The sequence below is a fragment of the Vombatus ursinus genome, unplaced genomic scaffold (genome assembly GCF_900497805.2).
Source record: "Vombatus ursinus unplaced genomic scaffold, bare-nosed wombat genome assembly UNPS02014812.1, whole genome shotgun sequence".
In the NCBI taxonomy this organism is placed as follows: domain Eukaryota; kingdom Metazoa; phylum Chordata; class Mammalia; order Diprotodontia; family Vombatidae; genus Vombatus; species Vombatus ursinus.
The window spans coordinates 7,344,717-7,372,279 of record NW_020954590.1 but is presented as its reverse complement, the minus strand read 5'-3'; the positions used below and the strand labels follow the sequence as shown (position 1 = coordinate 7,372,279).

General features: G+C 37.8%; 1 protein-coding gene across 1 annotated transcript in view; it reads left to right on the top strand.

The window, feature by feature from the left end:
* The first annotated feature begins 216 nt into the window (after positions 1-216).
* LOC114053829 (aspartyl/asparaginyl beta-hydroxylase-like) overlaps positions 217-27,563 on the top strand; it is a 100,608-nt gene continuing 73,261 nt past the window's right edge. The window contains exons 1-3 of the mRNA XM_027876948.1: positions 217-264; positions 6,131-6,194; positions 26,362-26,447. Of these exons, the coding sequence (XP_027732749.1) occupies positions 217-264; positions 6,131-6,194; positions 26,362-26,447 (198 nt within the window). The remainder of the gene's footprint in view (positions 265-6,130; positions 6,195-26,361; positions 26,448-27,563) is intronic.

The window sequence follows — 27,563 nt, the reverse complement described above, 5'->3', positions numbered from 1 at the left end:
ATGAAATAAGCAGGGATGAATGGATCAAGTGAGGGTTTTTTGAGGGTAGGGGAGACATAAGTATGTTTGAAGACAGTAGGGAAAGAACAGCAAGTAGACAGGAAGTGATTGAAGATAAGTGAGAGTGTGGGGATGATAGAGGGGACAAACGACTGGAGAAGATAGGATGGAATAGGATCATTTGTACATTTAGAGGGATCTTCTTTGGCAAGAAGAATGGCCACTTATTCATGTGAGACAGGAGAAGGAGGAGAGCTGGGTGATGTGAGATAAAGAGGAGGGAAGAAGGAGGAACTCTCAGGGAATGACTTCAGTTTTTTTAGTAAAATATGAGGGAAGGTTCTCAGCTGAAGTTTTTTGAAAAATACAGTGTTACTCAAATTTAGGTGGCAGTTTAAAATGATCGTGTTAGAGTAGCTGATTTCTGAGGTCAACTCTAGCTTTAACTCCTACAGTTTTAGAATTATATCATTATCCCCATGTGGGTCAGTTCATTTACGTCTCTATTTTTTGGCTGTTTACCTCACCTTTGCTTCCAGCCCACAGTCACAAAAGAGCTGGTTGTTAGTCACAAGGCAAAATGGGCAAAGGGATGACAAAAAAAAATACTTGGCAGTGGGTTTATTTCACGTGGTGGTTTATTTCCCCTTAAATTATCCACTGCTTTTAACAATAAATGCTTATTATTGAAGCAGAACATATAAGCTATTCATGTTGTGAACTCTGAAGATCATTTTGACATTTGCTTTAATATTAGGTGTATATTACTGAAACAGCAACAGCAAAACCATGTACACTGCAACCTTTTGTTAGGGATTTTCTTTAGAAAAGGGAAATAATTCTCTCATAACTTCCAACACCTTTTAGTTGCTAGGTAGTCTTTTTTTTTTTTTTCCTGATGGGGAGAGGGGGTCAGGGAAGGGGAAGAGATAAAGGTAAAGACCTTTCTGTAAGGTCTAATACTATAACTATTCACTTGTATACAAAAACCTGGTCACTACATTAATCAGTTACGGTATTTTGATTGACACAGTCACTTCTGTGCAGAACTTGACTGCCCCCTACGGAGACTATAAATTGGTCCCTCATGCAAAACAAAACAAAGCAAAAAAAAAGATACTAAGTGACACCTAAGCAGGGGGAAATTCACATTTCTAAAGAGCTATCTAATCCATTTTGGGTATTAGCTGAATCAATTGTTTTTAATACTAAGGATATGTTGATGTGAGAAGTGTAACTATGTTTTCCAGATATGTGTTAGATGCTTCCTCTATAAATTATATTAAGTGGAGGTGGACCTTGCCCAGTGAATGTATGGTTTTCCCAGTTGTCACTGTTCAAAAGTTGTTTCATTGTTGTTGTTTTTGTTGTTTTTTCATTTAGATAAAAGTGGCCGTACTGTGATTTTAACATTGGACTTTTTTTTTTGTATCATAAGGCCAACCAATGAACCTATCCACCCTCTGTTGTTCCTGTTTTTCTGTTCTGTATGATAAATATCATTAGTGATTAGACATTTTTCTTAGCCTGCCAATATTTTTTTTGGAGGGGGGAGGAGGTAAGGAATTTTGAGTGCCAGTCCCCTATCATGGTTTTGTTACTTGAAGATTTTGCTCTAGTCCTGTAAAATAGACTTTAAACTGTGTTTGAAATAAGGGCATACCATCTGTGCAGCACAGGACCTTTAACTGATATTCTTTGCATACAAGACAAAATTGTGGTTTGATAGAGATATGTTTCAGGTAGTAACCTTGATTTTCATGCTCCATTGAAACTTGGCTTCACTGCCCTGAAGGATCACTGACTTCTTTTTGAGCTCAAACCACAATATTAGTGATGTTATTACTAATGTCATTCAGCCAGTCATGGAGTGGAAATGGCATTAATTGCAAATTATAGCTTCAGCATAAACCCAATGAACTTTGGTGAGCTTTATATTTCTGGGCCTTGTCATTCTGATTCATATGGCATCTCACTTTCTCTCTCTCTCTCTCTCTCTTTTTTTTTTTTTTACTTCTGTCATGAATACCATGTGCGTTGCATGGCAGTCTTTTGTTTTTTTTTCCCCTTTCCCTCCACGTGGCACTTTTTAACAGCCACAGGAACTGAGCAGTATTGTACACAGCAGGGTGGATGTTGTTGTGCCATTAATTGCATACCTCTGGTGGGTTGTGAAGAAGGGGGCCAAAGCCAATTGTCTTTTACCCCCTGAGAAGTATGATAATAGCTCAGCAGTGTACTTCCTGGAGCATATTCCTATGATGCAGAACCAAAAGTGAAGTGAATCATTAGATAGGAGAGAAGAATGAGGAATATTTTAATTGATTTTAAGTGTAAATTATGTCACTCAGATCTATAATATGCTACTGGTATCAGAGGTATCCTTCCCTATCTTGGAATCAGAGAGATCCAGGTTCCACACCCAGTACCTCAAGGCCTTTGCTTTAAAATAAAGTACCCAGGATACTGAATTTTACTTTCAAATTGATTCTCTAGCTTCTTAGCATACCCTCTCTGCCCTGTGGACCATCCAGCAAAGTATTTAAAGGATTGATGTCATCTGCTGTTAGCCTTGAAAGCATTCTTCATCTTTTCTCAACATACTCATTCTGAAGAAGTGCGTTCAGGTCGTTAATGTGAACCCCTCAAATAAAACATACAGTAAATAAAAGCACTGGACTAGGAGACACAAGCCCTGTGTTCTAGTCTTGGTATAGCTCCTTACTAGTGCATTTATAAAATACAGTGCATTTATAAAACTTTCTTCCTGTAGTGGGGAAAAAAGTAGCACCTTTGAAGACTGAGGATCTAACTCTGTACCTTTGCTCTGTTGTGTGACCATGGGGAAATTACTTATATGGGCCTCTAGACCTCAGTTTTGTCATCTGCAAGATGGTGGCAAGCTTTTATTAAGTGCCTGTTATTGTTTGGGCCAGGCACTTGTACTGGGAGCTGAGGATACTAATAAAAAAGCAAGATCATCCCTGCCCTCAGAGAAGCTACATTCTCACTATAAATTTTATAACTTTCTTACTACAATTAAAATATTGAGCCCAAATTCACTTTCAGACTTGGCCAATGTATTTATTAGTTTTGTTTGGCTTCACTTAATTGTTACAAGAGCGGAAGATTCTATTGAGAAAGGGGAAAGGTAGCAGTAATGTTAAAACAAACAAAAAACAAAATGACATGCCACTTATTTTATATTTCATATGCTACCATATATTTTATATGCCAGCTTTAAGAACAGTGTCTCATTAATCCTCATGGTTTCCCAATAACCTAGGTAGGCAGGTGTCTGAGAACAAGAAGGCATTTTTTTTTAGCGTATTTGTTTTCCTATTATATGTTCCTAATGTAAAACAGAAAGTGAGCTTCCATAAACTGCATAAGATGTGATGGATCCTAGAGAACTGTTTAAGAAAAATTAGCAGGAATGTTTCATCAAACAGCCAGCTCGGCATCCTTCCCTGCCTTGGGTGTTAAAGCTTTATTAACACTGAGTTTGAAAACAGTCAACAAGAAAGCCAAATGCTTATGGGATTTGTCATAAAACTCTAAAGTCCCATTAATTTACATGTATGCCCTAAATTGCAGTGGAGAAATAATGTATTCAGTGAAGAACGAAGTTACTTCTTTCTCCCAGGAGCCTGCTTTATTGTGCTACTGGTATCTCATCCTTTAATTAAACTTGTCCAAAGATAAGATCAGCTAAAGTGTTTACTGTATAAATAATTCTCAATCCCAGTGTGCAAGTTTTAAACTCTGTTAAAAAGAATTTGCCATCTGTTAAGACCCAAAACATAAGGTATATCTTTGCATAAAAACAAGTTGTACATTATTCATAAAAGTCATCACAACATATATTGTCAATTTTGAGGGATATGTTAATCAGAAATATTTTTGAATGCTACCACTTTTCTTCATATGATAGGTTGTTTATAGTAATTGTTTCAAGGTCAGTATTTTTGAGGGGGATGAGGGAGTTGGGGAAAGAAGTGTATCCAGACCTGATGCTTCATCTGTGTAGGGAACTCCCAGTGTGTAAACGCCTTCCACTAATACAGAGCAGCAACTGAAGAGTCTTTGAAAGTAATTTACAGTCTTATAGAGAGAGTTGTGTGGGATACTGTGAATTTAAGGGATTTGCCTATGGTGCTACAGCTAGTCTGTGTGTGTCAGGACTTGAACTTGGGTCTTGCTGGCTCCAAGGAAATCTCACTATTTGTTATACCAAATCTCCTCTCTGTCAATGCACTTTGCTTGGGAAAGTTATTATTTAAAACTATAAAACTAAGATATTGTTATTAAAATTAAAATATATACATTGCAATTAAGTTTTACTATGGTAAGTTAATGAATTCTTTTCTGTTTGTATTTTGGTTTTCATGACAGTTTTGTTTTCAACCCTCCCCTCCTCTCCTTTTTTATCAAGGGCCAGTGATTTGAACTCTAAAAGCAATTCTTAGCCATTAGTCTGAAAAGTTTAAAAATATTTTGTTCTAGAGTCTCTAGAGTAGCCAGATATAATTCAATGAAGAGAACAAGAATATAGGAATATTAAGTTGAAACTTACATATAAGCTTTAAAAAAAAAAAGAATCATTGGAGAGTAGATGTATGTGTCCTAAATTTTTCTTTCCTCGATTTCATCTAATACTCTTGGATGCTACTTCCTTGGTTTATCCTTTTCAACCATTATCATTTAAAAATTTTTCTGACAGCCAATTCTGTCATTTTTATAATTTCCCTTCCTTCCTTTATTCCTTTTTTTCCTTCCTTTGTCTCTTCCTTTCTCTACTTTCTCTCTCTCTGCAGTCAAGGTTAAGTGACTTGTCCAGGATCACACAGCTATTAAGTGTCTGAGGCCAAATTTGAGCTCCTGACTTCAGGGCTGATGTTCTATCCATTTTTAAGTTTCTTTCAATTTGTGATGTTCATTCTCATATCGAAGTACTTAGAACTATAGCCCAGAATCTGAGCATCACTATTTGGATGGACCATCATGATTCTAATCTATTCTATCATTTTTGTCTGTGTGTAGCTAAGGAGGTAATGGTTATTTTCCCACTGAATTGAATTATAGGTTGATGCCTCATTTATTTACCCATTATCACACTTGGGTCTATAATGGAATTACTATTTTCCAAATATATTTTTCTGTTTTTAAAATATTAGAAATGGTTTATATGTCATTTTGTTGTATCATCATTGCCTAAGGACATCTGTACACAATTTTATGTTTCCAGGAAACCAAGATGTTGACTCTTAACTTATTAACTGTAAAAACTGAAAGGTTGGTCATTTTATTATGTTTACCACCACCCCTATAACCAAGAGTAGTAAACCTTTTAACATCAATTTTTTCTCTCTTAAGAGAGAAAGGCTGTTCAAAGACACCCTTAGAGTTTTTCTCATCACCATCAGCAAATGGTATTTATGGGCTTACTTGTGACCATGTTGCTCTTTTAGAGACTATTCAAAAAAAAAAAGATACACAGATGTGGTCTTTGCCATCTAAGAAGCAATAATCAATAATAACCAACATTAGTGCAGAGTAAATACATTTCTCACATTAGCATTCACATGGCAAGCCAAAAGATAATGTAACATCAAGGGCTAAAACCAACCCTTTGGGTCTCAGTTTCCTCATCATAGAAATGGGAGCATAGTGCTAGATGAACACCTTCCCCCGCCCAGTTTTCTTCCAGTTCTAAATCTGTGAGTCTTTGTGCTATAGTAAAAGCTCACATTTATATAGCCCTTTACAATTTACAAAGCACTTTCCTCAATATAACCTTTTGATTTAGGGAGTAGATGTATCCCCATTTTAGCAGATGAGAAAACCAAGGAAGGCACAGAATGGTTAAATGACTTGCTAGCAGTTACATAGCTAATAATAACAACTAGCATTTATATAGTGTTTGAGGGTTTGCAAAACTCTTTACCTACATTATCTGACTCTTACAAGAATCCTGTGAGATAAATAAGTAAGTGCCGTTATTGTCCTCATTCTATAGGTGAACAGGTTGAGCAGTTGAATGACCTGTCCAGGGTCACACAGCTAGCATCTGAGGCGCTATTCAAATCTAGATCTTCCTGACTTCCACATACCATGCTGCTGTTCTTAGGAAATATTGGATTCAGGACTCAAACCCAGGTCTTCTAGCTCCAAATTTGTAACAGATCTTTCAGGTGAATAATATCTCTTTTATCTAACATTCATAGAGAATCAGATGTTTCACTTAAGTTTCTTGATATGCCAGCCCTTTTTTAAGCCTTAAAAATTTAACCATGTTTTATAGAAATCCTTTTTTTTAAATAAAAATAACATTTCCCTACATTCTAACATAGAATACATAGCAGAGAATTTGTTTTTTTTCAATTATCATTGACATAAGGTTATCATTATGAGTATCAGTTGTTGTGCTATTCTGTGATATACCAGTATCCTTGGGGACTAGTGAATTATATAGGGCTGTTGCTCTTTAGTAAGTGACCCAGATTGCTATGAATTTCAAGTTGATTATCTGTTTTACGTAATTTTTTAAAGAATGGAGAAAAAAAAACATTTACTGTGTTCTAGGCACTATGTTAAGCCCTAGAGATACAAATTCAAGTAAGGAAGGCAGTCCCTTACCCTCAAGAAGCTTACATTATAATAACAGATGACAATCCATAGAGGGAAACAATAGCTAGGGAGGAAGGTGTTAGCTTGGGTGTTTAAGGGCCTTCCCACTTTTGGATCCAGCCTAAATCTCCAGATTTATATTCCACTACTCCTCTTCACGTGTTAACATTTAAGCCAACCTGGCCTATTTACTCTTCCTCAAACTTGGCATCTCATTCCCTGACTTAGTGCCTTTGCACAGTCCCTTATCCCCTATATTTGGAGGGTATTCCCTTCTCATTGCTGTCTCAGTTTCTTTAATGGTTCAAATCAAGTGCTTATCTCATAGGGAAAACCTTTCCTCAACTCCCTAGTGAAAGGATTCTTAACATTTGTTTTTATCCTGGACTGCTTTGCCTACCTGGTGAACCCTATAGACCCCTTCTTAGAAAAATACTTTTAAATATAATAAAATAAAATGTATAAGATTACAAAGGAAGTTAATTATATTGAAATATAGCTATCTAATTATTAAAAGTTAATAAAACCAAGGTTAAGAGATTCCAGTAAGTATAAGTTCACTCCCTGAAATTCAACAAGTATTTATTAAGCACTTACTATGTACCAGATGCTATGCTTAGGTGCTGGAGATAAAAATAAAAATGAATAATCCTTTACCTCAGGGAATTTATCTGTATAAATATTGTATCTCTTTCCTCTCTCAGGTAAGCCTCTTAAGGTAGGAGATTATTGTTCTTGTTTTAGAGGGTTTCATCTTTGTCTTACTATCTCTAGTGCCTAGCACAGTATCTTACATGAGCTAGGTATTTCATAAATGCTTGTTAAATTGAATTTAATTGAAGTGGACTAAAGGGAAAGAATGATCACTTTAGTTCTGGTGAGCCAGGGAAAATTTCATGAGGAAAGTATGATTTTAGAGTGGTCATTGAAAGACTACAAGTAGAAATTAAATAGTATGTCAGGAGGGATGATAGGACTATGGATCTCTTTGGACATATGTTGGCATGGAAGGGGTTTCTATTTTGTTCAGAAAGCAGATCACTTAGCCACTCTGTAATTTCCAATTTAACATATGGGGTCACATCTGTTAAAGGATTATTACACTAGAAGGAGAGTGATGTATAATTTATTAAAATAACCCTATGGGGAGACAACCGACTACATTTAATAAACTAGAATACTTGCTGGCTGCATTGAAAGCTCCCAGCTGAATCCCACATCATTTCAATAGAAGGGGCAGAGGAAAATAATTGCCCTTTATATAATGTTTACTGTGTTGTATTAGTTAGTGTCTCTCAGCTGAAAAATATTTATGTTAACTGTTCCGTTTAAGCTTTGAATATTGAACTCCTGCTGGTACGTAGTTGATATTTAATTCTGAGAAGAACAAAAGTCCATTATTCCCTAGCAGGAGGGGATAGGGAAGGGTAGTCTACTTTCTTTTTTTTATAAAGCTTACCAAACCCCCAGCTAAGCAATGTACTAGGAGATAAGAACCTCTCTCCAGAGCTGTCCAACTTTGCATTTTGTTCATCATTATGATTTCTATGAAGAGTATCACTGACACTCTTTTCTGGGGTTTGTTAAAAATTGTTTTCAAGTAATCTCAAAAAGGTGTATGTTTGTATTATTTTTCATTCTTTCCCCCCAAATCCTGAAAGGACAAACAAGTCCTGCCAGAAAGACTTATGGCTGTTGATTGTATTTTCCACTAGCAAATAACATGCATCTTTTCTGATATATTCATTTCAGACCTCACTGTGAAGGCAAACAGTAGGAGAAGTCTTGCACAATTCACACTTATAAATGAGAAAGGAAACAACTGGAGATTCCCACCAGTTTCCCATGCTGAAAAATCTCTTGGAAACTCTTGTAGATAGAGGTTTTCTTTCTGTGTCCTTTATAGGTTGGATTTGCTGATCATTTGGCACACCTGCTCTTTTTCTTAAGGTGCCAGATTCTGGAATCCATTACCATTTTATATTTTACTCCACTATTTTTTTCTCTACCATTTTTTTCTAAAATATAGCTTTGCCTTGCTACCTGACAAGTTTATAGCGCACCGTTTGCCATTTTATTAGCATCTGGCTAATAAAATGATAAAAAATGATAAAATGATGAGAATCAAATAGAATGCAGCATTTCTAATTCTGAAATGGAAGATAAAAAAAATTTAACACATGCCATAGTGTCTTTGTTGACACTTGTGACTAACACAGTAATAAAGTTAGGTTATGTGTCTCTTACATTTTCTATGTTTAAATATGAATCTTAAATTCAGAATGTATTTTTTTCCTTTCCTTTTCTTTACTTTGGGGAAGGAGTATAATGTAGTGGAATACTGAACTTGGTATCAGGAAGACCTGGGTTCAAATCTTGACTCTGGTGTTTGCTAGCTAAGTGACCATAAGCAAGACACTTAACTTTACTTAGCTTCAGTTTCCTCATCTTCAAAATGAGGATACTAGTAGATAATAATACCTCTCTACATCTGGGCAGCTAAGTGGCTTAGTGGATGGAGTGCCAGCCCTGGAGTCAGGAAGACCTGAGTTCAAATCTGGCCTCAGATGCTTACTAGCTATGTGTCCCTGGGCAAGTCACATAGCCCTGTTTGCCTCAGTTTCTTCATGGCAAACCATTCCATTGTCTCTGCCAAGAAAACCCTAAATGAGGTTGTGGAGAGTTCATGACTGAAACAACTGAACAACAATAACCTGCATATCTGACTCAAATGAAATAGTCTGTGTTAAATACTGTAAAGAATCAATATAAATGTTGATTATTATTATCATTATTTTCTACCCCCCTTTCCATCTTTTACATTATTTTTATTGCAATCATAAGCCTATCCACAGCATTTCTTTTTGGGTAGATTCCAGGGTAAGGGGACTAGAAAACTTTGTTTTAGTCATACCTGAAGACACCTTCTGGAGAACATAAGAATAAAAATAACTCACATGTATATGGTACTTTAGAGAGGCTGTGCAGTGGATAGAGCTCAAGGTCTGGAGTCAGGAAGACTCATCTTCCTGAGTTCAAATCTGGCTATAGACACTTACTAGCTGTGTGACCCTGGGCAAGTCACTTAACCCTGTTTGCCTCAGTTTCCTCATCTGTAAAATGAGTTGAAGACGAAAATGGAAAACCACTCTGGTATCTTTGCCAAAAAAAAAACCCCAAAAAACAAAGGAGGTCATGAAGAGTCAGATACTACTGAACACTACCACCAATATCGTGCTTTAAGGATTACAAAGTGCTTTTTTTCTATGCAAATCATTCCCAAATAATATATCTATACCAAGTCTTTCTCCTGAGTTCCAGTTCTGCAAGAGCTTGTTGGACATTGCAAACTGGGTGGAGTTTCTTAAACTCTATGTCCAAAACAGACCTAATTTTCTTTCCCTGAAAACCATTCTCTTTTAGAAACTCCCTCAATTCCATCATCTTTCCAATAACCTAGGCTCATAACTTCTATGTTCTCAAGCCTTGTCCTTATTTCATTCCATCTCAATCAACTAATCAATAAACATTTATTAAGCCCTTAATATGAGCCAGGCCTTGTGCTAAGTGCTGGGAATACAAAAAGAGCAAAACATAGTCCCTGCCCTCAAAGAACTGATACTCATTAATGGAGGAGACAACAAGCAAAACTCTGTGTGTGTGTGTGTGTGTGTGTGTGTGTGTGTGTGTGAGTGACACAAGCTAGAAGATACTAGAGTTAAGAGGGGCAGGGGAAGGCATCCAGTAAAATATGGGATTTTAGTAGGGACCTGAAGGAAGCCTAGAAGTCAGTAGTCAGACAGGAGGAAAGAGAACATTCCAGGAATGTTGTTGTTCAGGCACTGAGTTGTATTTGACTCTTTGTGACCTTATGGACCATAGCATGCTAAGCCCTTCTATCCTCCACTGTCTCCTGAAGTCTTTCCAAGTTCATATTCGTTGCTTACATGTCACTAACAATCCATCTCATCCTCTGCCATCATCTTCTCTATTTGCCTTCATTCTTTCCCAACATCAGGGTCTTTTCTAATGAGTTCTCTCATTATATGGCCAAAATATTTAAGCTTTAGCTTCAGTATTTGACTTTCCAATGAATAGTCTGAATTAATTTCTTTAGGTATTGACTGATTTGATTATTGTCCAAGGGACTCTTGAAAGTCTTCTTCAGCACCATAATTTGAAAGCATTGATTTTGCGGCACTCAACTTTCCTTATAGTCCAACTCTTACAAACATACATCTCTACAGGAAAAACTATAGCTTTGACTATGCAGACCTTTGTTGGCAAGATGATATCTTTGCTTTTTTTTAATATCTCTGCTTTTTAATATGCTATCCAGATGAGCCATAGTTTTCTATCCAAGGAGCAAGCATCTTTTAATTTCATGGCTGCAGTTACCATCTGCAGTGATCTTTGAGCCCAAGAATATAAAATCTGATACTACTTCCATTTCTTATCCTTCTGTTTGCCAGGAAGTGGTCATGATCTTTGTTTGTTTGTTTGTTTTTGTTAAGCTTCAAGCCAGCTTTTACACTTAACTTTTTCACCCTTATCAAGAAGCTTCTTAATTCTTCTTTACTTTCTGCCATCAGAGTGGTATGGTCTAAGTATCTGGGATTGTTGACATTTCTCGCAGCAACCTTAATTCCAGCTTTTAATTCATCCAGCCTGGTATTTCACATAATGTACTCTGTATATAAGTTAAATAAATAAGGTTACAATATACAGCTTGTCATACTCCTTTTCCAGTCTTAAACCAATCAGTTGTTCTATGTTCAGTTCTGTTATTTCTTGGACCACATACAGGTTCCTCAAGAGGCAAGTAAGATGATCTGGTACTGTCATCTTTTTGAGGACTTGCCACATTTTGTTGTGATCCATGCAGTCAAAAGTTTTAGTATAGTCAGTGAAGCAGAAGTAGGTGTTTTTTGTTTGTTTGTTTGTTTTTCTGGAACTCCTTTGCTTTCTCCATAATTCAGTGAATGTTGGCAATTTGGTCTTTAGTTCTTCTGCCTCTTCAAAAACAAAACACCCAAAAAACCCTGCACTTCTGGTAAATTTTGGTTCACATATTACTTAAGCCTAGCTCATAGAATCTTAAGCATAACTGTGTGAAATGAGTGCAATTGGTTGGTAATTTGGACATTCTTTAACATTGCCCTTCTTTAGGATTGGGAGGTAAACTTATCTTTTCCAATCCACTGGCCACTGTTAGGTTTTCCGAATTTGCTGGCATATTGAGTACGGCTCTTTAACAGTATCATCTTTTAGAATTTTAAATAGTTCAGATACAATTACATTATCTCTGCTAGCCTTAATGTTAGCAGTGCTTCCTAAGGCCCACTCGACTTCATTCTCCAGGATGTATGGCTCTAGATCAGTAATTGCTCCAACCTGGTTATCAGTGATATTAAGATCTTTCTTGTATAGTTCTTCTATGTATTCTTGCCATCTCTTCTCAGTCTCTTCCACTTCTATTAAGCCCCTACCACTTTTGTCTTTTATCATGCCCATTTTTGCATGAAATGTTTCCTTGATATCTCTCTTTTTCTTGAAAAGATCTTTTGTCTTTCCCATTCTATTGTTTTCTTTTATTTCTTTGCATTGCTCATTTAAGAAAACCTTTTTAACTTTCCTTGCTAGTCTGTGGAATTCTACATTTAGTTGGGTATATCTTCCCCTTTCTCTTTTATCTTTACCTTCCTTCTTTCCTCAGCTATTTGTGAAGCCTCATCAGACAGACATTTTGTTTTCTTGCTCTTTTTTTTTTTTTGGAAAGTTTTTTTGTTGCTGCCATCCATACAATAATGTGAACCTCTGTTCATAGTTTTTCAGGCATTCTATCTACCAGATCTAATCCCTTAAATCTATTCGTCATCTCTACTTTATATTCATAAGGGTTGTTATTTAGGTCATACCTATATGATCTGATGTTTTTCTCTACTTTCTTCCATTTAAGTCTAAGTTGTGCAATAAGAAACTCATAGTCTGAGCCACAGTCAGCTCCAAAAAACAAGACCATTTTAACTGACTGTATAGAGTTGACTGTGTAGAGACAGGAATGGGTGCAAAGTAATCAATCTGATTTTGATATTGACCATGTGGTGATGTCCAAGTGTAAAACTGCCTTTTGGCATGTTGAAAAAGAGTGTTGCCTATGACCAGAAAGTTATCTTAACAGAGCTCTATTAGTTTCTGCTCTCCTTCATTTTGTACTCCAAGGCCAAACTTGCCTGTTATTCCAATTATATTTTGATTTCTTACTTTAGCTTTCTAATCCTCTGTGATATATGTGACATCTTTTTCTTGGTGTTGTTTCTGGAAAATGCTGTAGGTCTTTGTAGAATTGAACAACTTTAGCATCAATTGACCTCTCCGGCATCGGTGCTTGGAGCATAGACTTGTATTATTGTAATGATGAAGGGTTTGCCTTGGATTTGAATAGATATCATTCAGTCATTTTTGAGATTTTACCCCAGTACTGCTTTTCTCACCTTTTATTGACTATGAGGGCTACTCTTCTTCCTTCATCATCGTCATCGTCGTCGTCTTCTTCATCTTCTTCATCGTTGTCATTGTCATCGTCATCATTGTCATTGTCTGAGGCCAGATTTGAATTCAGGTCCTCCTGACTAGGGCCAGTACTCTATCCACTGTGTCACCTAGCTGCCCTACTCTATTTCTTCTAAGGGGAATTCTTGCCCACAGTAGTGTATGCAATGATCACCTGAATTAAATTCACCCATTCCTGTCCATTTAAATTCCAGTCATGGGGGACAGCCAGAGAAAATGCCAGGAGCTGAGAGATAGACTGCCTTGTTTATGGAACAGTCAGGAGGCTAATATCATTGGATCAAAGAGTACATGTTGGGGAGTAAGGTATAAGAAGACTAGAAAGGTAGGCTAGGGTTAGTTCGTAAAGGACCTTCAATGCCAAATAGAAAATTTTGTATTTGATCCTGGAGGCAATAGGGATCTAATGGGGTTAATTGAGTATGGGGAATGACACAATAGGACCTACACTTTAGGATAATCACTTTAATGGCTGAATGGAAAAGAACCAACGGGGAATTTGAGGCATGTACACTCACCAGCAGGCTATTATAATAGTCCAGGCATGAGGTGATGAGAGCTTGCTCTAAAGTGGTAGCAGTGTCAGAGAAGAAAAGGGAGTATTAAGAGATTTGCAAAGGTGGAATCTACAGACCTTGGCAATACATTGGATGTGGAGGCTGAGAGATAGTGAGGAGTCCAGTATGACTCCTAGGTTGTGAACCTGAAGGATTGAGAGGATTGTGTTGCCTTCTACAGAGAATGTAGTGGCTAGGGGGAGGATGTAGGGGGAAAGATAATGAGTTCTGTTTTGGACATATTGAGTTTAAGATGCCTATTGCATATCCTGTTCAAGATGTCTGAAAGACAGTTGGAGATGTGAGATTGGAGGTCAACCGAGAGTTTGGGGTAGGATAGGTAGATTTGAGAATCATCCCCAGAGAGATAGTCATGGAAGCTAATAAGATTGCTGAGTGAAGTAGTATAGAGGGAGAAGAGAAGAGGGCCCAGAACAGAACCATGAGGAATATAGAGGATATGATCTGGAAGAGAATCCAGTGAAAGAGATGGAGAAGGAGTGGTTAGATAGGGTAGAAGAACAACCAGTAGAGAGTCTGTCCCAAAAACCTAGAGAGAAGAGAATATCAAGGATAATAGAGAGGGCAATCTGTTGGAGAAGACAGTATGGAATGGGATCACTTGAACAAGTAAAGGCTAATATTGATAAGAAGTAAGGCTTTATCATGTGAGATAGGGGTGAAGCAAGGGATAATGACAGAAAGTATGAGTGATAGGAGTTGAGGAGAAGAGAAGGGGAAGTTCATGGCAAAAGGCCTCTTTTTTCTGTAAAATACGAGACAGTTCTTAGCTGGGGATAAGGGGAGCCATGTGAGGTTTGAGGATGGATGAAAAGGTTTAGAAGAGCCCACTGTGAAGAATGGGATAGTGAGTTGATAAAGGAGGTATAATAGGATTACCTAGCAGTAGTGAGGGCCAAGTTGAGATGGTATAACATAAATTTGTAGTGGACCCAGTCCATTTGGGACAGTTGTGTGATTTACTCACCTTCATTTAGCAGTATATTTGTGGAAGTGAAGGCATTGAATGGTGAGAGTGATCTAGGGCTGAGGCTTGGTTGGGAGTAATTGGTGGCAATCAGGTAAGAGAGCTAGAGATTCAAGAGAGAAGAATAGTGTAGAATTGAATTGGCTTACTAAGGGGTCAAGATGGAGAGAAAAAGAGAGAGTGGCTAGTGCAGGGAAGATAGCCTCAGAGAGAATTGAGGGGTCAAAGGGTTGGAGGACATGGTGAAGGCAAAGTTTGGGGTTTTATAAGAGAAGATGGAGGAAGAGGTGAAAAGCCAAAAGGGGATCTTGGAATTCTTGAACACAGAAATAGTTCAGTTTTGGGTGATGGCAAGATGAAGGGTATGGCCATTACTGGGTGTGACTGAGGTGGGGTAGAAGAGTAGCTCATGGGAAGTGAGTAGGTTGAGGAACTGAGTGGTTAGAGTATTTGAGGGAGAGATAATATGTATGTTAAAGTCCCCTTGTATTAGGGCAGGAGTTGGGTAGGAGAGAAAACTTGTAAGCCAGATACTGAACTTATTGAAGAAGGAAGAGGAGCCAGCTGGGGTGGGGCAGAGGTGGGGTCTATAGATAACAATCTATCAGGAATTTGTTTGGAAAGTAGAGATGAATAGCATGAACTTCAAAGGAAGAGAGGTTACTGAGTGATGGAGGTAAGAGAAGAAACTGGAAGTGTCATTGGGGAACAAGAAGTATTCTAACTCCTCTGCCTCAACCAGTGAACAGAGAAGAATGAGTGAAGGTGCATGCAAGGAGACTATGTCACTGGGGGAAGTCAGGTTTCAATAAGAGCTAGTAGATAGAAGAAGTGAGAGATTAAAAGATTTAAAATGAAAGGAAAGTTGTTTCCTGTGGAACAGGCATTTCAGAGAGCATAATGGAAGGATTTGGTGAAGTTAGGTTGAAACTTTGGGGTGCAAGGGCTGAGAGGGATGTGAATGAAGAATTGGGTGATAGGGGATGGGAAATGGGATTCAGATGATGATCTACAGGAGGTCAATCAATGAGATGTGAAGGGTATAGCCAAGTGTGAGAATGTTCATCATTTAGAGAAGAGCACCAATCTATTATCCAACAGAGTTAGGAGATTAGGTTAGAGGCAAGTGCAATATGGGATGGGAGGTACACAATGGTCAGTCAGATGGGAGGCCCCCCTCATTCATCCAAAGGCTGGAGATTAAGCCGGAAAAGAGTATGGCAAAAGATGGAAGTTGAACTTGGCACAACAGGAGAAAGAAGTAGCATTCCCTACCAACTTTCCTCTTCCTCTTCCCTCAGAGGACAAGTGCAGCGAGAGTTGAGAGGCCTGAAGTCCATCTTCTATATTGCTCCCAATGTGATTTAAAAAAAAATCAAGTCTGACCACGTAACCCCTCCCATCCCCAACTCAATATCACCAGTGGCTCCCTCTTTCCTTCAGAATCAAATGTGAAATCATCTGTTTGGCATGTAAAGAACTTCCCATTTTAGCCCATTCTTGCCTTTCCAGTCTTCTGACACTTTACTTCCCTCTTCATAATCTTCATTCCAACCACACTGGCCTATTCAATAGTCCACATATACTACCCCTCTCCATTTCCCATCTGTGCTTTGCATTGGTTGTCCCTTGTGTGGAGAAATCCACTCCCCGGGCACTTCCTCCTCTTGGAGTCACTGGTTTCCTTCAGCGTTCAGCTTAAGCACCACTTCATTCGTGAAGCCTTTTGTGGCTCCCCTGGTGTCTGGGACTCCTCCCCAAACTACTTCATATTGTTATATATTCTATACTTACTCATGTATACATAGTCTTCTGTGATGAATGAAAATTCCAAAAGACTGTTTCTGGGTAATTAATAATTAATTTATTAATTAGGCTAGCCTGGCAATCAGTAAATTAATGGTTAGTGGTTTCTCTCAGTAACCAGAGATGCCAGGCTAGACCGGAAACACCTTAAATCCCTTCTTCCCTGACAAGTGAAAATCAGTCCTGATTGGTGGACATTTAACCAGGGGGTGGGCTAAAAGTCTTCAGCTCCTCCTGTTGTGAGGCTTGATCATGAGACTCAGCAGCTCTAAGCATCTGGGCAGGAGAAGCCATTTCCATCCGGACCTCTGTGGCTAGTTTTCTCCTTTGTGAGCTGGGTGCCCTTAAACTTTGATGGAGGGGATCAAAGACAGGCAATTCTTCCCCCAGGCAAAGGCTTACTCAGACTGGATTCTTTTTATACTCTAAACAGGTTAGGTCTCCCACATGAGTGGGGTCCAGCATTAAGAGCATGTATGTGTCTTGAGGGACCAGGAGCAAATCTTATCATTCAGCTATGCCCTTCAGAGGCTAACTGACCTTGGGTTTTAATAGAAATGAAAGGAAAAAGGTGGATCACAAATTAGTAATTAGCTATTAATATAATCCTCATTATAATATTAATTTTTCTCATTTCTCTCCCATTAGAATGTAAGCTCCCTGAGGGCATTGACTGTTTCACCTTTGTCTTTGCCTAGCACTACTGCTTGGCACATAGTAAACCCCATTTTTTTAAACAGTTTTCCTCACAACAAATTTGTGAAGCTAGTGCAAATATTGATAATCTCATTTCACAGATGAAGAAACTGAGGTTCATGCTAAGGATAACAGCCAGCAGGTGTTAAGAGTCAAATCTTAATCCTGTTTTCTGAATCTAAGTGTGCTTTCTATTGCACCATACTGCTTAAACCCCCCATTCCCACCTCCTCACCCCCAAATTAAAGCCTGATAATTCTGAGTTGGAGGGGAGGGACTTTTAGACAAACCTAATAGATGATTAACATATGCCTTGCTACCTTTCAACCACCAATAGCCATCATCAAAACAATATGCTTGTTAATGGTAGATGGCAGAGAAAATTTTGGCATCCCTCCCCCAAATGTTCCCCAGTGAATTCTTGACTATGTCTCACACAGGGGCTCTAGCCTTGGCTCTTTTCTCTTCAACGTACTGTCAGTGATTTGGATAAATGCATCAGTGACTTGCTTACTGAATTTACAGGTGATCTGTACCTGAAAGGGAGAACTAATAGTTGGAGGACAGAATTTGAATCGAGAGAGGTTCCAATAATGTAGCTGAATCTAATGAGATGAAATGTAACAGGGATAAATGTAAGGTCCTGCATCCCATAAGTTATAAAAAATAAAATATGGAAAAGACATGGTTAGGCAGTAGTTCCTGGGAAAAAGATGTCATGTTTTAGTGGTTTCCAGGCTCCTTGTGAATCAGCCTGTTGGCATAGCAACCAAAAGGGTGAATGTGGTCTTAGTCTGCCTTGCAAGACCTAATGCCCAGAAGAGGGAGGTGACTGTTCTGCTGTGCTCAATTGGAGTGACCCTACCCCTGGAAGATTGTGCCTGGTCTGGGCCAGTATTTTAAGGAGGACATTAGCAAGCTGAAGTGTGTCCAGAAAAAGGTGGTCAGGTTGGTGAGGTGAGAGGATCAGAAATCGTGCCGTATGAGAATCAGTTGAAATAACTTTGGATTTTTAGCTTGGGAAAGATAAAGTTTAGGAAAGATGTGAAAGCTGTCTTCAAGTATTTGAAGAGTTAGGTAGAAAAGGTATTTACTGCTTTGTTGTATTCATCCCATAGAATGAATAGATGGAAATTATGCAAAATAGATGTCAACTTATTATAAGTAATAATAATGATAATAATATCAGCTATATTTTTATATTTATTTATATTTACTATATATTAAATATATGTTTATATATTTATTATATAATTTATATAGCACCGAGTTTATGCTAGTTACTATGCTAAGCACTTTATAAATATTTCATCTGATCTTCGTAACAACCCTGTGAGGTTATTATCCTCGTTTTACAGATATGAAATCCGAGGCAAACAGAAATTAAGTGAACTGCCTAAGGTCACACAGCTAGGCTGGATTTGACATCAGGTCTTCCTGACTCCAGGCCCAATGCTGTCTTCATTGCACTAGCTCACTTTCTGTCTATGAGGAAAGCATTCTCAGTAATCAGAGCTGTCCAAGAGGAAATTTGACTGTCTTGGGTAAGGTAGTGATTTTTCTCTCACTGAAGGCCTTTGAATGGTGACTCTTCGGCCACAGGGCAGAGATGTTTGGGAGTGGACACCTCCTGCACTATTTGATGTCAGAGCCACCTTTCAGCTCTGAGTTTGCATGATTACATTTTCTATGCATGCAAACACTTTTTGAAAGGGTCTGGTAACAGAAGAGAGCATGACCTCTCCCCTTTGCCCCCCCATTTCAGTTCTGCCATCTACTCCTGAGATAGAACTGTTTGACACATTGCAGCCACAACCATTCCAGTTCTTGTCACGTTCCATTTAACAAACATTAATTGCATGCCTAATGTGGGCAAAATAACAAGTTAGTTCCTAGGTATTCAAATAGATGGAGTGTTGAGTCTGGAGTCAGGGAGACCTGAGTTCAGATGCAGTCTCAGGCACTTAGTATCTGTTTAACCCTGGGCAAGTCACTTAACCTGTTTGCCTCAGTTTCTTCATCAGTAAAAATGGGGTGAATAACAGCACCTTCCTTACATAATTGCTGTTAGACTAGAATGAGATAATATATTTAATAGATTTTGCAAACCTTACAGCTATGTATAAAGTTAGTCAGTCAACAAACATTTATTTAATGGCAGCTAGGTGGTGAAGTAAAGAGAGCACTGGACCTGGAGCCCAGGAGGTCTGAGTTCAAGTACTGCCTCAGACACTTAAGATATTTACTATCCATATGACCAGTAAGACAAGTCACTTAATTTAGCTGCCTCAGTTTCCTCAACTGTTAATGGAGATAATACCACCTACTTCCCAAGGTTGTTATGAAGATCGTATAAGATAATATTTATAAAGCACTTAGCACAGGGCCTGGCATATAATGCTTTTCCCTTTCTTTTTATCTACAGCATTGAGCACGAGCCTGAGTATAGTAAGCACTTAAAAGAGTGAAGGAAGGAAAAAAGCATTTATCAAGCAGCTATTCTAATAGTTAGCTATTATAACATTAGCCAATTAACAACTAATAAAATTAGAATGAGAGCTCCTTGAGAGCTGAACCCATTTTTTTCCCCTCATTACTAATAATGATAGTAAAGGAACTTACATTCTACAAAGATTGTAATAGCTCATTAGCTCTCACTTAGAGAGGCTTTAAGGTTTGTAAAGGCATTTTACAAGTATTATTTCAAATGGAAAAGTGTTTACAAGTCTCTCTTGCTTTCCTATTATTTTTTGGATGATAAACCAGTTAGATTTAAATGAACAGTAGGTTGGTAAAAATCAACCTGGCCATCATTAAAATGGCTTCCATGATTTGGGCTAGCAATAAATTTAGTTGGATATTTTCTTTTCCTTCCACCAATCCAAATACAGTATTAAGGTAGCCCCTGATTGTCTGTCATGTACAGTATGCCCAAAAATAAATAAATGAATAAATAAAGCCCACCTGAATCTTATATTCAGAATACTATGGCCTCATCAACTTTCTATCAACTAATTCTGCTTTTTAGCTCTTCCCATTTACTATACTGAGTCCACAAAATGTTTCAATTAAGTTTGCTATTTTAGAACCTGTTGTGTAGGGATTTCTCTTTACCACCACCATGCTTCTTTCCAAGTGTCCCTCACTTCTTTTCTGTTCCTCCTTTCCATGAAACCTGGGTTACCTCCGGATGATGTTTTTAGTTCTACCGTCTCCGATTGATGGCCACTTTGCCTTGGTGTACTTTGCTAATTATTGTATTTATCTGAGCTTATTTTTCTTGACCATGTTTGTCTTCTTAATCCAGTTGTAAACATTTCATTAGGGTTAAAATCATTCCAATCTTTACCTAGTACTGTCCCAAACACCAAAAACACTAAATGAGTGTGGGTATGGGTCTTAACCAAAAGTCTGGGGAGTGTAAGAAAAGAATATTAGAGATCATTCCAGCCCTTTTATATTCACAGGTAAGGAAATAAATGCCGCAATAGGAAAAATGGCTCACACAGGGAGTTAAGTGGCATACCCTTTCTGTTTTCTTTCATTAATCCTACATTAATACTAAACTTCCATAGTTTAATGTCTTTCATTAATCCTTGTACTCCCTCCATCTTGTCTGCTTCCTATTAAAAAAAAAACAGCAGGAGATTTTAAATCCTAAGTTCCATTTTGTAAATAAGAAAAGGTTTTCAGAAAAGCTACTTCTGTCTCTTTAAAATTGTCCAGGGCACTACAACAGTTAATGATTAGAGACTATAATGTTTAATAATACTATTTCTTTTTAATGCTATTTCAATGGATCTCTAGTCTCCTCACTATTGTCAGTGCCCCCTTACAATAGTAGAGATTACAACTTATTCACACCTTCTTCCCTGTACTCTGAGATCCAGTGACACTGGCCTTCTTTCTATTCCTTTAACAAGGTACTTAATATCCAGATTTCAGGCATTTCACCTGGCTGTGCCCCATGACTGAAATGCTTTCCTTCCTCATCTCTGCCTCCTGGCTTCCCTTACTTCCAAACTAAAATCCCACCAACTATAGGAAGCCTTTTTTGAACCTTCTTAATTCTGGTGCCTTCCTTCTGTTGAATATTTCCAATTTATACAGTAGATCTCTTGTACTTAGTTATCTGCATGTTGTCTCCTCCATTACATTGAGCTCCTTGAGTACAGGGGCTGTCTTTTTCCTTTCTTTATATTGCCAGTACTGAGCACAGTGCCTGACATGGAGTGAGTAATGTTTATCGAATATCTGACTATTATCTTTGTACTTCCATAAATCCTCCAGAAAAAGGTATGCCCGATGTGCTAGACTTCTTTCCCGAAGTCTTTTAATGTTACGTGATTGCTAGTTCTGTACGTGAGCTGTCCTTAAGCTTATTATCTCCTTCACTCTTGACACAACTGGTCTACCTTCTTTTCGAATCATATGTCCTCTGTGCATCTTTTATGCCACTTCTTCTATTGCACTCATCATTGATAATAGGCTGTAGCCTTTTCACACGTATATCTCACCATTGCACACCACCATGTTGATTCTTTGAAGACGTTAGTGTTTCATGATCATAGCCATGAAGTATCACAAGAAGATTAGTGTTGGAATTTTGTTTAGAATTTGTCATGGCAACATTAAAATTACTGCACATATTCTCCAAAAGAAATCCAGCCTTTCTTTTCCTTCTGTTCAGCCCTTGAACTAGCTCAGTGATTCCCCTGCATATCACTGTCTAGATGATAACATTCTTTAACCATTTTTCCCCCTTCAGGAAAGTGAATTATTATGCAATGGAAGAGCTTGTGAGGGGAATGAGAGGAGTATGCCATGTGCTGTCCTTGACCTCCAAATTTACCAGACACCCCAGCTCAAAGCCCCAGTGGCCTTGCTCTAGTTACAGCTCCCTGACACAATGCTTATAAATGGTTGTTGAATTTTAATTTTAATCCTCAGTTGGAATTTTTTCAACACTTTATGTTAAGGGGAAGAAGGGATGGATAACAGCAAAACACATTAAGATCTTTTTTTTACCAAAAAAAAAAAGCAGATACCTTCTGAGATGTGTCTAGAGGTCATCATATTATGTCTATACTTCCCATACTCACACACCTCTCTGCTACTGTATGATTATAATCAGCATTTAACATAATGGCCCCAAAGCGCTTAAGACCTTCACATCATTAAAGATTCATTCATATTCATTCTATTGTACTTATCAAGGCAGAAAAATGGATAAATACATTTTAGGAAGATTTTCAAAAAGAACTAAAACAATAGGTATTCTTGCTATATTTTCCTGATTGAATTATTTTGGTATTCTTTTAATATTTTTTTCCAAAAGTATACCAAAAGTATAATATAAAAATTTGCTTGTTGCAGGTAGAGGTTTAGAATAGTAAATCATAACAGTTTTCAACTATTTCTTTGTTCTTTTATATGTTAGCAAATATACTGAAGATTTGGAGAATGAATAGACTTGACACTTCACTGAGATTCACAAATTTGCGGTTGTGGGATTTAATGTCTGTCATCTCAGCAATGAGTTGCATCTCCCATTTGATCATTTTGCTTTTGCTGAAGTGTCTGTCAGCCTAAATGACAACAGAAGGAACTGCGAGTCAAGCTTGGTGTATATCTGAGTGAAAGCTGTCAGGCATAAGATCCACAATTTCTGACAAAACACTTCCCATATTGAAAGTTGCAACTAATATAAGTTTGTTCATAGAGAAAAATAATCCTGTATTTTTGCCCCTTTAGGGTCAAACTTTGAAGGCATTTAATGTCTTTCTGTCTGTTTGTCTCTCCCCAAAGCCTCCTTTCTTTCTTTCTTTCTCTCTCTCTCTCTCTCTTCACACACACACATGTGCGTGCACACACACATACATTTGTATCTCTACAACCTAAATGACTTAAACTTTATGAAAGCACTTCCAAGCTGTGAGGTGCTATAAAAATGAGTTGTCATGATCAAATCACCATAATAAGCTTCAGTGTTTTGGGTATAGTGGAAAGAATATTGGTCAGAAGACCTCAATTTGAGTAACAGCTCCAACACGGACTAGTTCTGTTACACTAGGCAGGCCACTACATATTTTTTTGAGTTAATCTCTGTAAAATAGGAATGCTTATACTTATACCACCTCCATCACAAGGTTGTTATGGGGAAAGGCAGGCAGGCAACAAACATTTCTTAAATGCTTACTATGTGCCAGGCACTGTGCTAAGATCAGGAGATACAAATATAAACAAAAAGGAAAGAAGGCCCTGCCCTTAGAGAGCTTACATCCTAAAAGGAAGACATTTCCTAAGAGGAAGCTGAAAAGCAGATGTGTGTTGGCAAAGTCCAGAGTCAGAAGCAGAGCAGGGAGAGGAATTAAGGATGACTGGCCTGGACCATTCCCCAAAATGATGTCCCAAGGAGGAACTCACCAGTAGGGAGAAGGGGAAAGCCTTTTCTAACCTTATAAACTTTAAAGCACTACTTAAATGCTAGTTATTAAATAGGTAGCTTGACATAGAGGAAAGAGCATTGGATTTGGAGTCAGGAAGATCTGGGTTCAGATACCACTTCAGATACTAGCTGCATGACACTGAGCAAGTCCCTTAATCTTTCTCAGCCTCTGCTCCCTCATTTTTAAAATGGGGGTGATAATAGCATCTACTTCACATAATTCAGTCAATAAACTTTTATGAAGTATCTATTATGTATCAGGCATTGATTGTGCTAAGTGATGAGGTAACAAAAAGAGGCAAAGGACAGTCCCTGCTGTCAAGGAGCTTACGGTCTAATTGGGGAGACAATATGCGAACAAATATTTACAAAGCAAGCTATATACAGGACAAATAGGAATTAATTAACAGAGGGAAGGCATTGGAATTAAAAGAAGTTATAACGAACAAGAAGGCTTCCAGCAGAAGGAGGTATTATAGTTTGAGATGTAAAAGAAGCCGAGGAATTCAGGAGCCAGAGATGTGAAAGGAAAGCATTCCAGGAATGGAGGACAGGCAGAGAGAATGCCTAGAGATGAAATGACTTGTTTGTGGAGCAGGCCAAGAGGCCAGGGTGACTGGATCAAACAGTATGTGTCAGTGAGTAAGGTATAAGACTAGAAACATAGAATAGAGCTAAGTTATGAAGGGTTTTGAAAACCAAATGGAAGATTTCATGTTTAATTCTTAAGGCAATAGGGAGCCAGTGGAATTTATTGAGTAGGGAGATGACATGGTTGGATTTGTACTTTAGGAAAATTACTTTAGTGGATGGAGGATGAATTATAGTGGGGAGAGACCTGAGACAGGCACACTCACCCACCACTAATACAGTAGTCCAGGCTCGAGGTTATGAGGGCCTACCTTAGAATGGTGGCAATGTCAGAGGAGAGAGAAGGGGACTTATTTGGGAGATGTTGCAAAGGTAGAGTTGCAGAGGTGTTATAGAGGTGTTGACAGGCCTTGGCAACAGCTTGGATATGGGGCGGTGAGAGATAGTGAGAAATCCAGGATGACTCCTAGGTTGTGAGCCTGAGAGACTGGGAGGGTAGTGTTGCCCTCTATAGTAACAAGAAAGGTAGGATTGGGGGAATATCTGGGGGAAAGATAATGAGTTCTGTTTTTGCAAAACTTAAAATATTATAGAATTGTCAGTTATTATCATCTACAGAGATACCTGTTCTCTGATTCTGTTTCCTTTGAAATTGATGAAAGGGATACCATGTGTGAAGAGGTAGAATGGTATAATGGATAGAATTCTGGACTTGGAGTCAGGAAAGGCCTGTGTTTAATTCCCACCTTGGTCACTTAATAGCTGTGTGACCTTGGACAAATCAATCACTTCATCTCTCCTAGCCTCAGTTTCCTTTATCAATAAAATGACGATAATAACTGTAGTACCTCAGAAGGTTGTTCAGAGGCTTAGCTGAAATCATGTAAAGTACTTTGCAAACTTTAAAGATCTCTATCAATGTCGATTTACATGTGTCATTTTATAGATATTTTTCATTAGCAGTATCTCTTTTCTCTGATCCATTAGGGAAGATCTTATTGGTGAATATGTGAGAGGGCAGACTCCCTGTGTGTCAAATGTAAAATTAGGGAATTGGATTTGATGGTCTTGAAGGATCTTCTAGCACTAAATCTTATGATTCTGAAAGTTGGTAGTTATTCTGACCAGCTTCATCTGTTGCATGTTGTCCTTTAAGAAGTAACCCACTTTCATCATCTGACCCTCAGGACCGAACCAAGAAAATCATAATGTGAGCTTAGAAACTTTATTTTCCCCTTTCTTAGCACAAACTAGGGTTGCTGAACGTGATTATTTGCCACAGTATACAGTTTCTGAAACAAATGTATCCACATGGCTTCATTAGGACACATTTCAGCATCTGAATGAAGTTGTCCTAGTTAGTAATAACTGGCTATCAATTTAATGAGCTATTAGAAAGGAGAATAGGCTGCCTCTCTTCAGTCCAGGTCCTCAAGCAAAGGCTGGCTGGCTGACCCAGCTGTTGGGTTATGTTGTACAGGAGATTCTTATTCAGGGACCTCTTGGACTAGATTTGGCTTCTGAGGCCCTGCTCAACTCTGAGGTTATGTAATTGTTTGTGATTGTTAAGTCAAACTCTGAAAGAACAACACACAATAGTTCTTGATAGTGCATGAGTTCTTCCTGATTCACTAGAGTTGTTATTCCTAATAATTTCTTGATTTACGTGCAGAGTTCCCCAGTCTGTGGAAAACAACACTCTCCTTTGATGGCTGGTGAGGACATTTTAGAAGGTGAACTAGGAGTGAGCTTGTTTTGTTAAGTGCAGTCTCTGAGTGTGGGGTTCTTAATGTTTTGGGGGACACTGACTCTTTTGACAGTCTGATGAAGCCTGTGGACCCTTTCTCAGAATAATACTTTTAAATGCATAAAATAAAATTCATGAGATTGCAAAAGAAACCAATTATATTGGAATGCAATGATCAAAATGAAACACACATACACACACATTCATGAAACATGTTGAGAACCAGTATCGTAGGCTAACTCTTAAAATTTTGTCTGTGATTTCTTTCCTCAGTCACTACTACTGGACTTTCAAATTAGAAACTTTTTTTTTAATCTCCTTTCAGCTAAGAAAAAGAAACCCAAACTTTTAAATAAGTTTGACAAGACTATTAAATCTGAACTTGATGCTGCAGAGAAACTACGCAAAAAGGTAGGTCTGCATTCTTGTTTAGCTCAGAAATATATTTTTTGTTTTTCTTGTTGTTGTTGATGATGATGATGTTATGTGTGAATTTCTGTGGTATAGTAGAAGTAACTCTGGATTGAGGGTTGTGAGACTTGAGTTGTAGCCCCAACACTCTAATACCATAGGTAAATCACTTTACTCCTATAACTCTTTTTCATCTGTAAAATAATGAAGAAAAGAAGCATTTATTAAATGCTTACTATATGCCAGGAACTGTACTAAGTGCTTTACAAATATCTTATTTTAGAGATACTTCCCTACCTGGGATATAGATCCCATTATTATCTACATTTTACAGTTAGGGAAACCGAGGCAGTGACTTTTCCTGTAGGAAGAATTAGTGCAGTTCTATGTCTTATCTCAGAAAAACACTGATGTTAGATTATTGACAGAATTATTGGTTTAATTAAATTTTTAGCGATGTTAATAAAGATGGTATTTTCTATTCAGTTGAACACAATTTCAAACATAGGCACAAATGATATTTATTTATGTAAGCTGTAGTTTAGTTAATCAGTGAAATAAAGTTCATTCCCAATTAAGGTTCAAATAAAGTACTGGGGGGAAATATGTTGCTGCTTGTTCCCAGGGTTCTTAAATCAGATTATATTTCTATGATTTGGGATTTGGCTGTTCATTGATGGTGCATCATAGGATATTTCAGTAGGGTGGCATTTTGTTAAAAAAAATCATTTGGTCACATTTATTATGTACAGTGTTATTCCTGTTGTTTGAATCTGAGGGTTTTAAGAATATTATTTTTATGGGGGCAGCTAAGTGATACAGTGGATAGAGCACTGGCCCTGGAGTCAGGAGGACTCAAGTTCAAATCTGGTCTCAGACCAGATACTTGACACTTACTAGCTGTGTGACCCCAGGCAAGTCACTTAACCTCAATTGCCTTGCCAAAAAAAAAAAAAAAAAAGAAAAGAAAAGAAATATTATTTTAAAAAAATAAACATTTGTCATTACACAAATGAATTCCCACACAACATCTTATATAAGAAATGAAGTGGCAATCCAAAAAAAGTTAACTTTCAGAAAAGGTATGGATGTTTAAATAACTATTTAATTAATTTT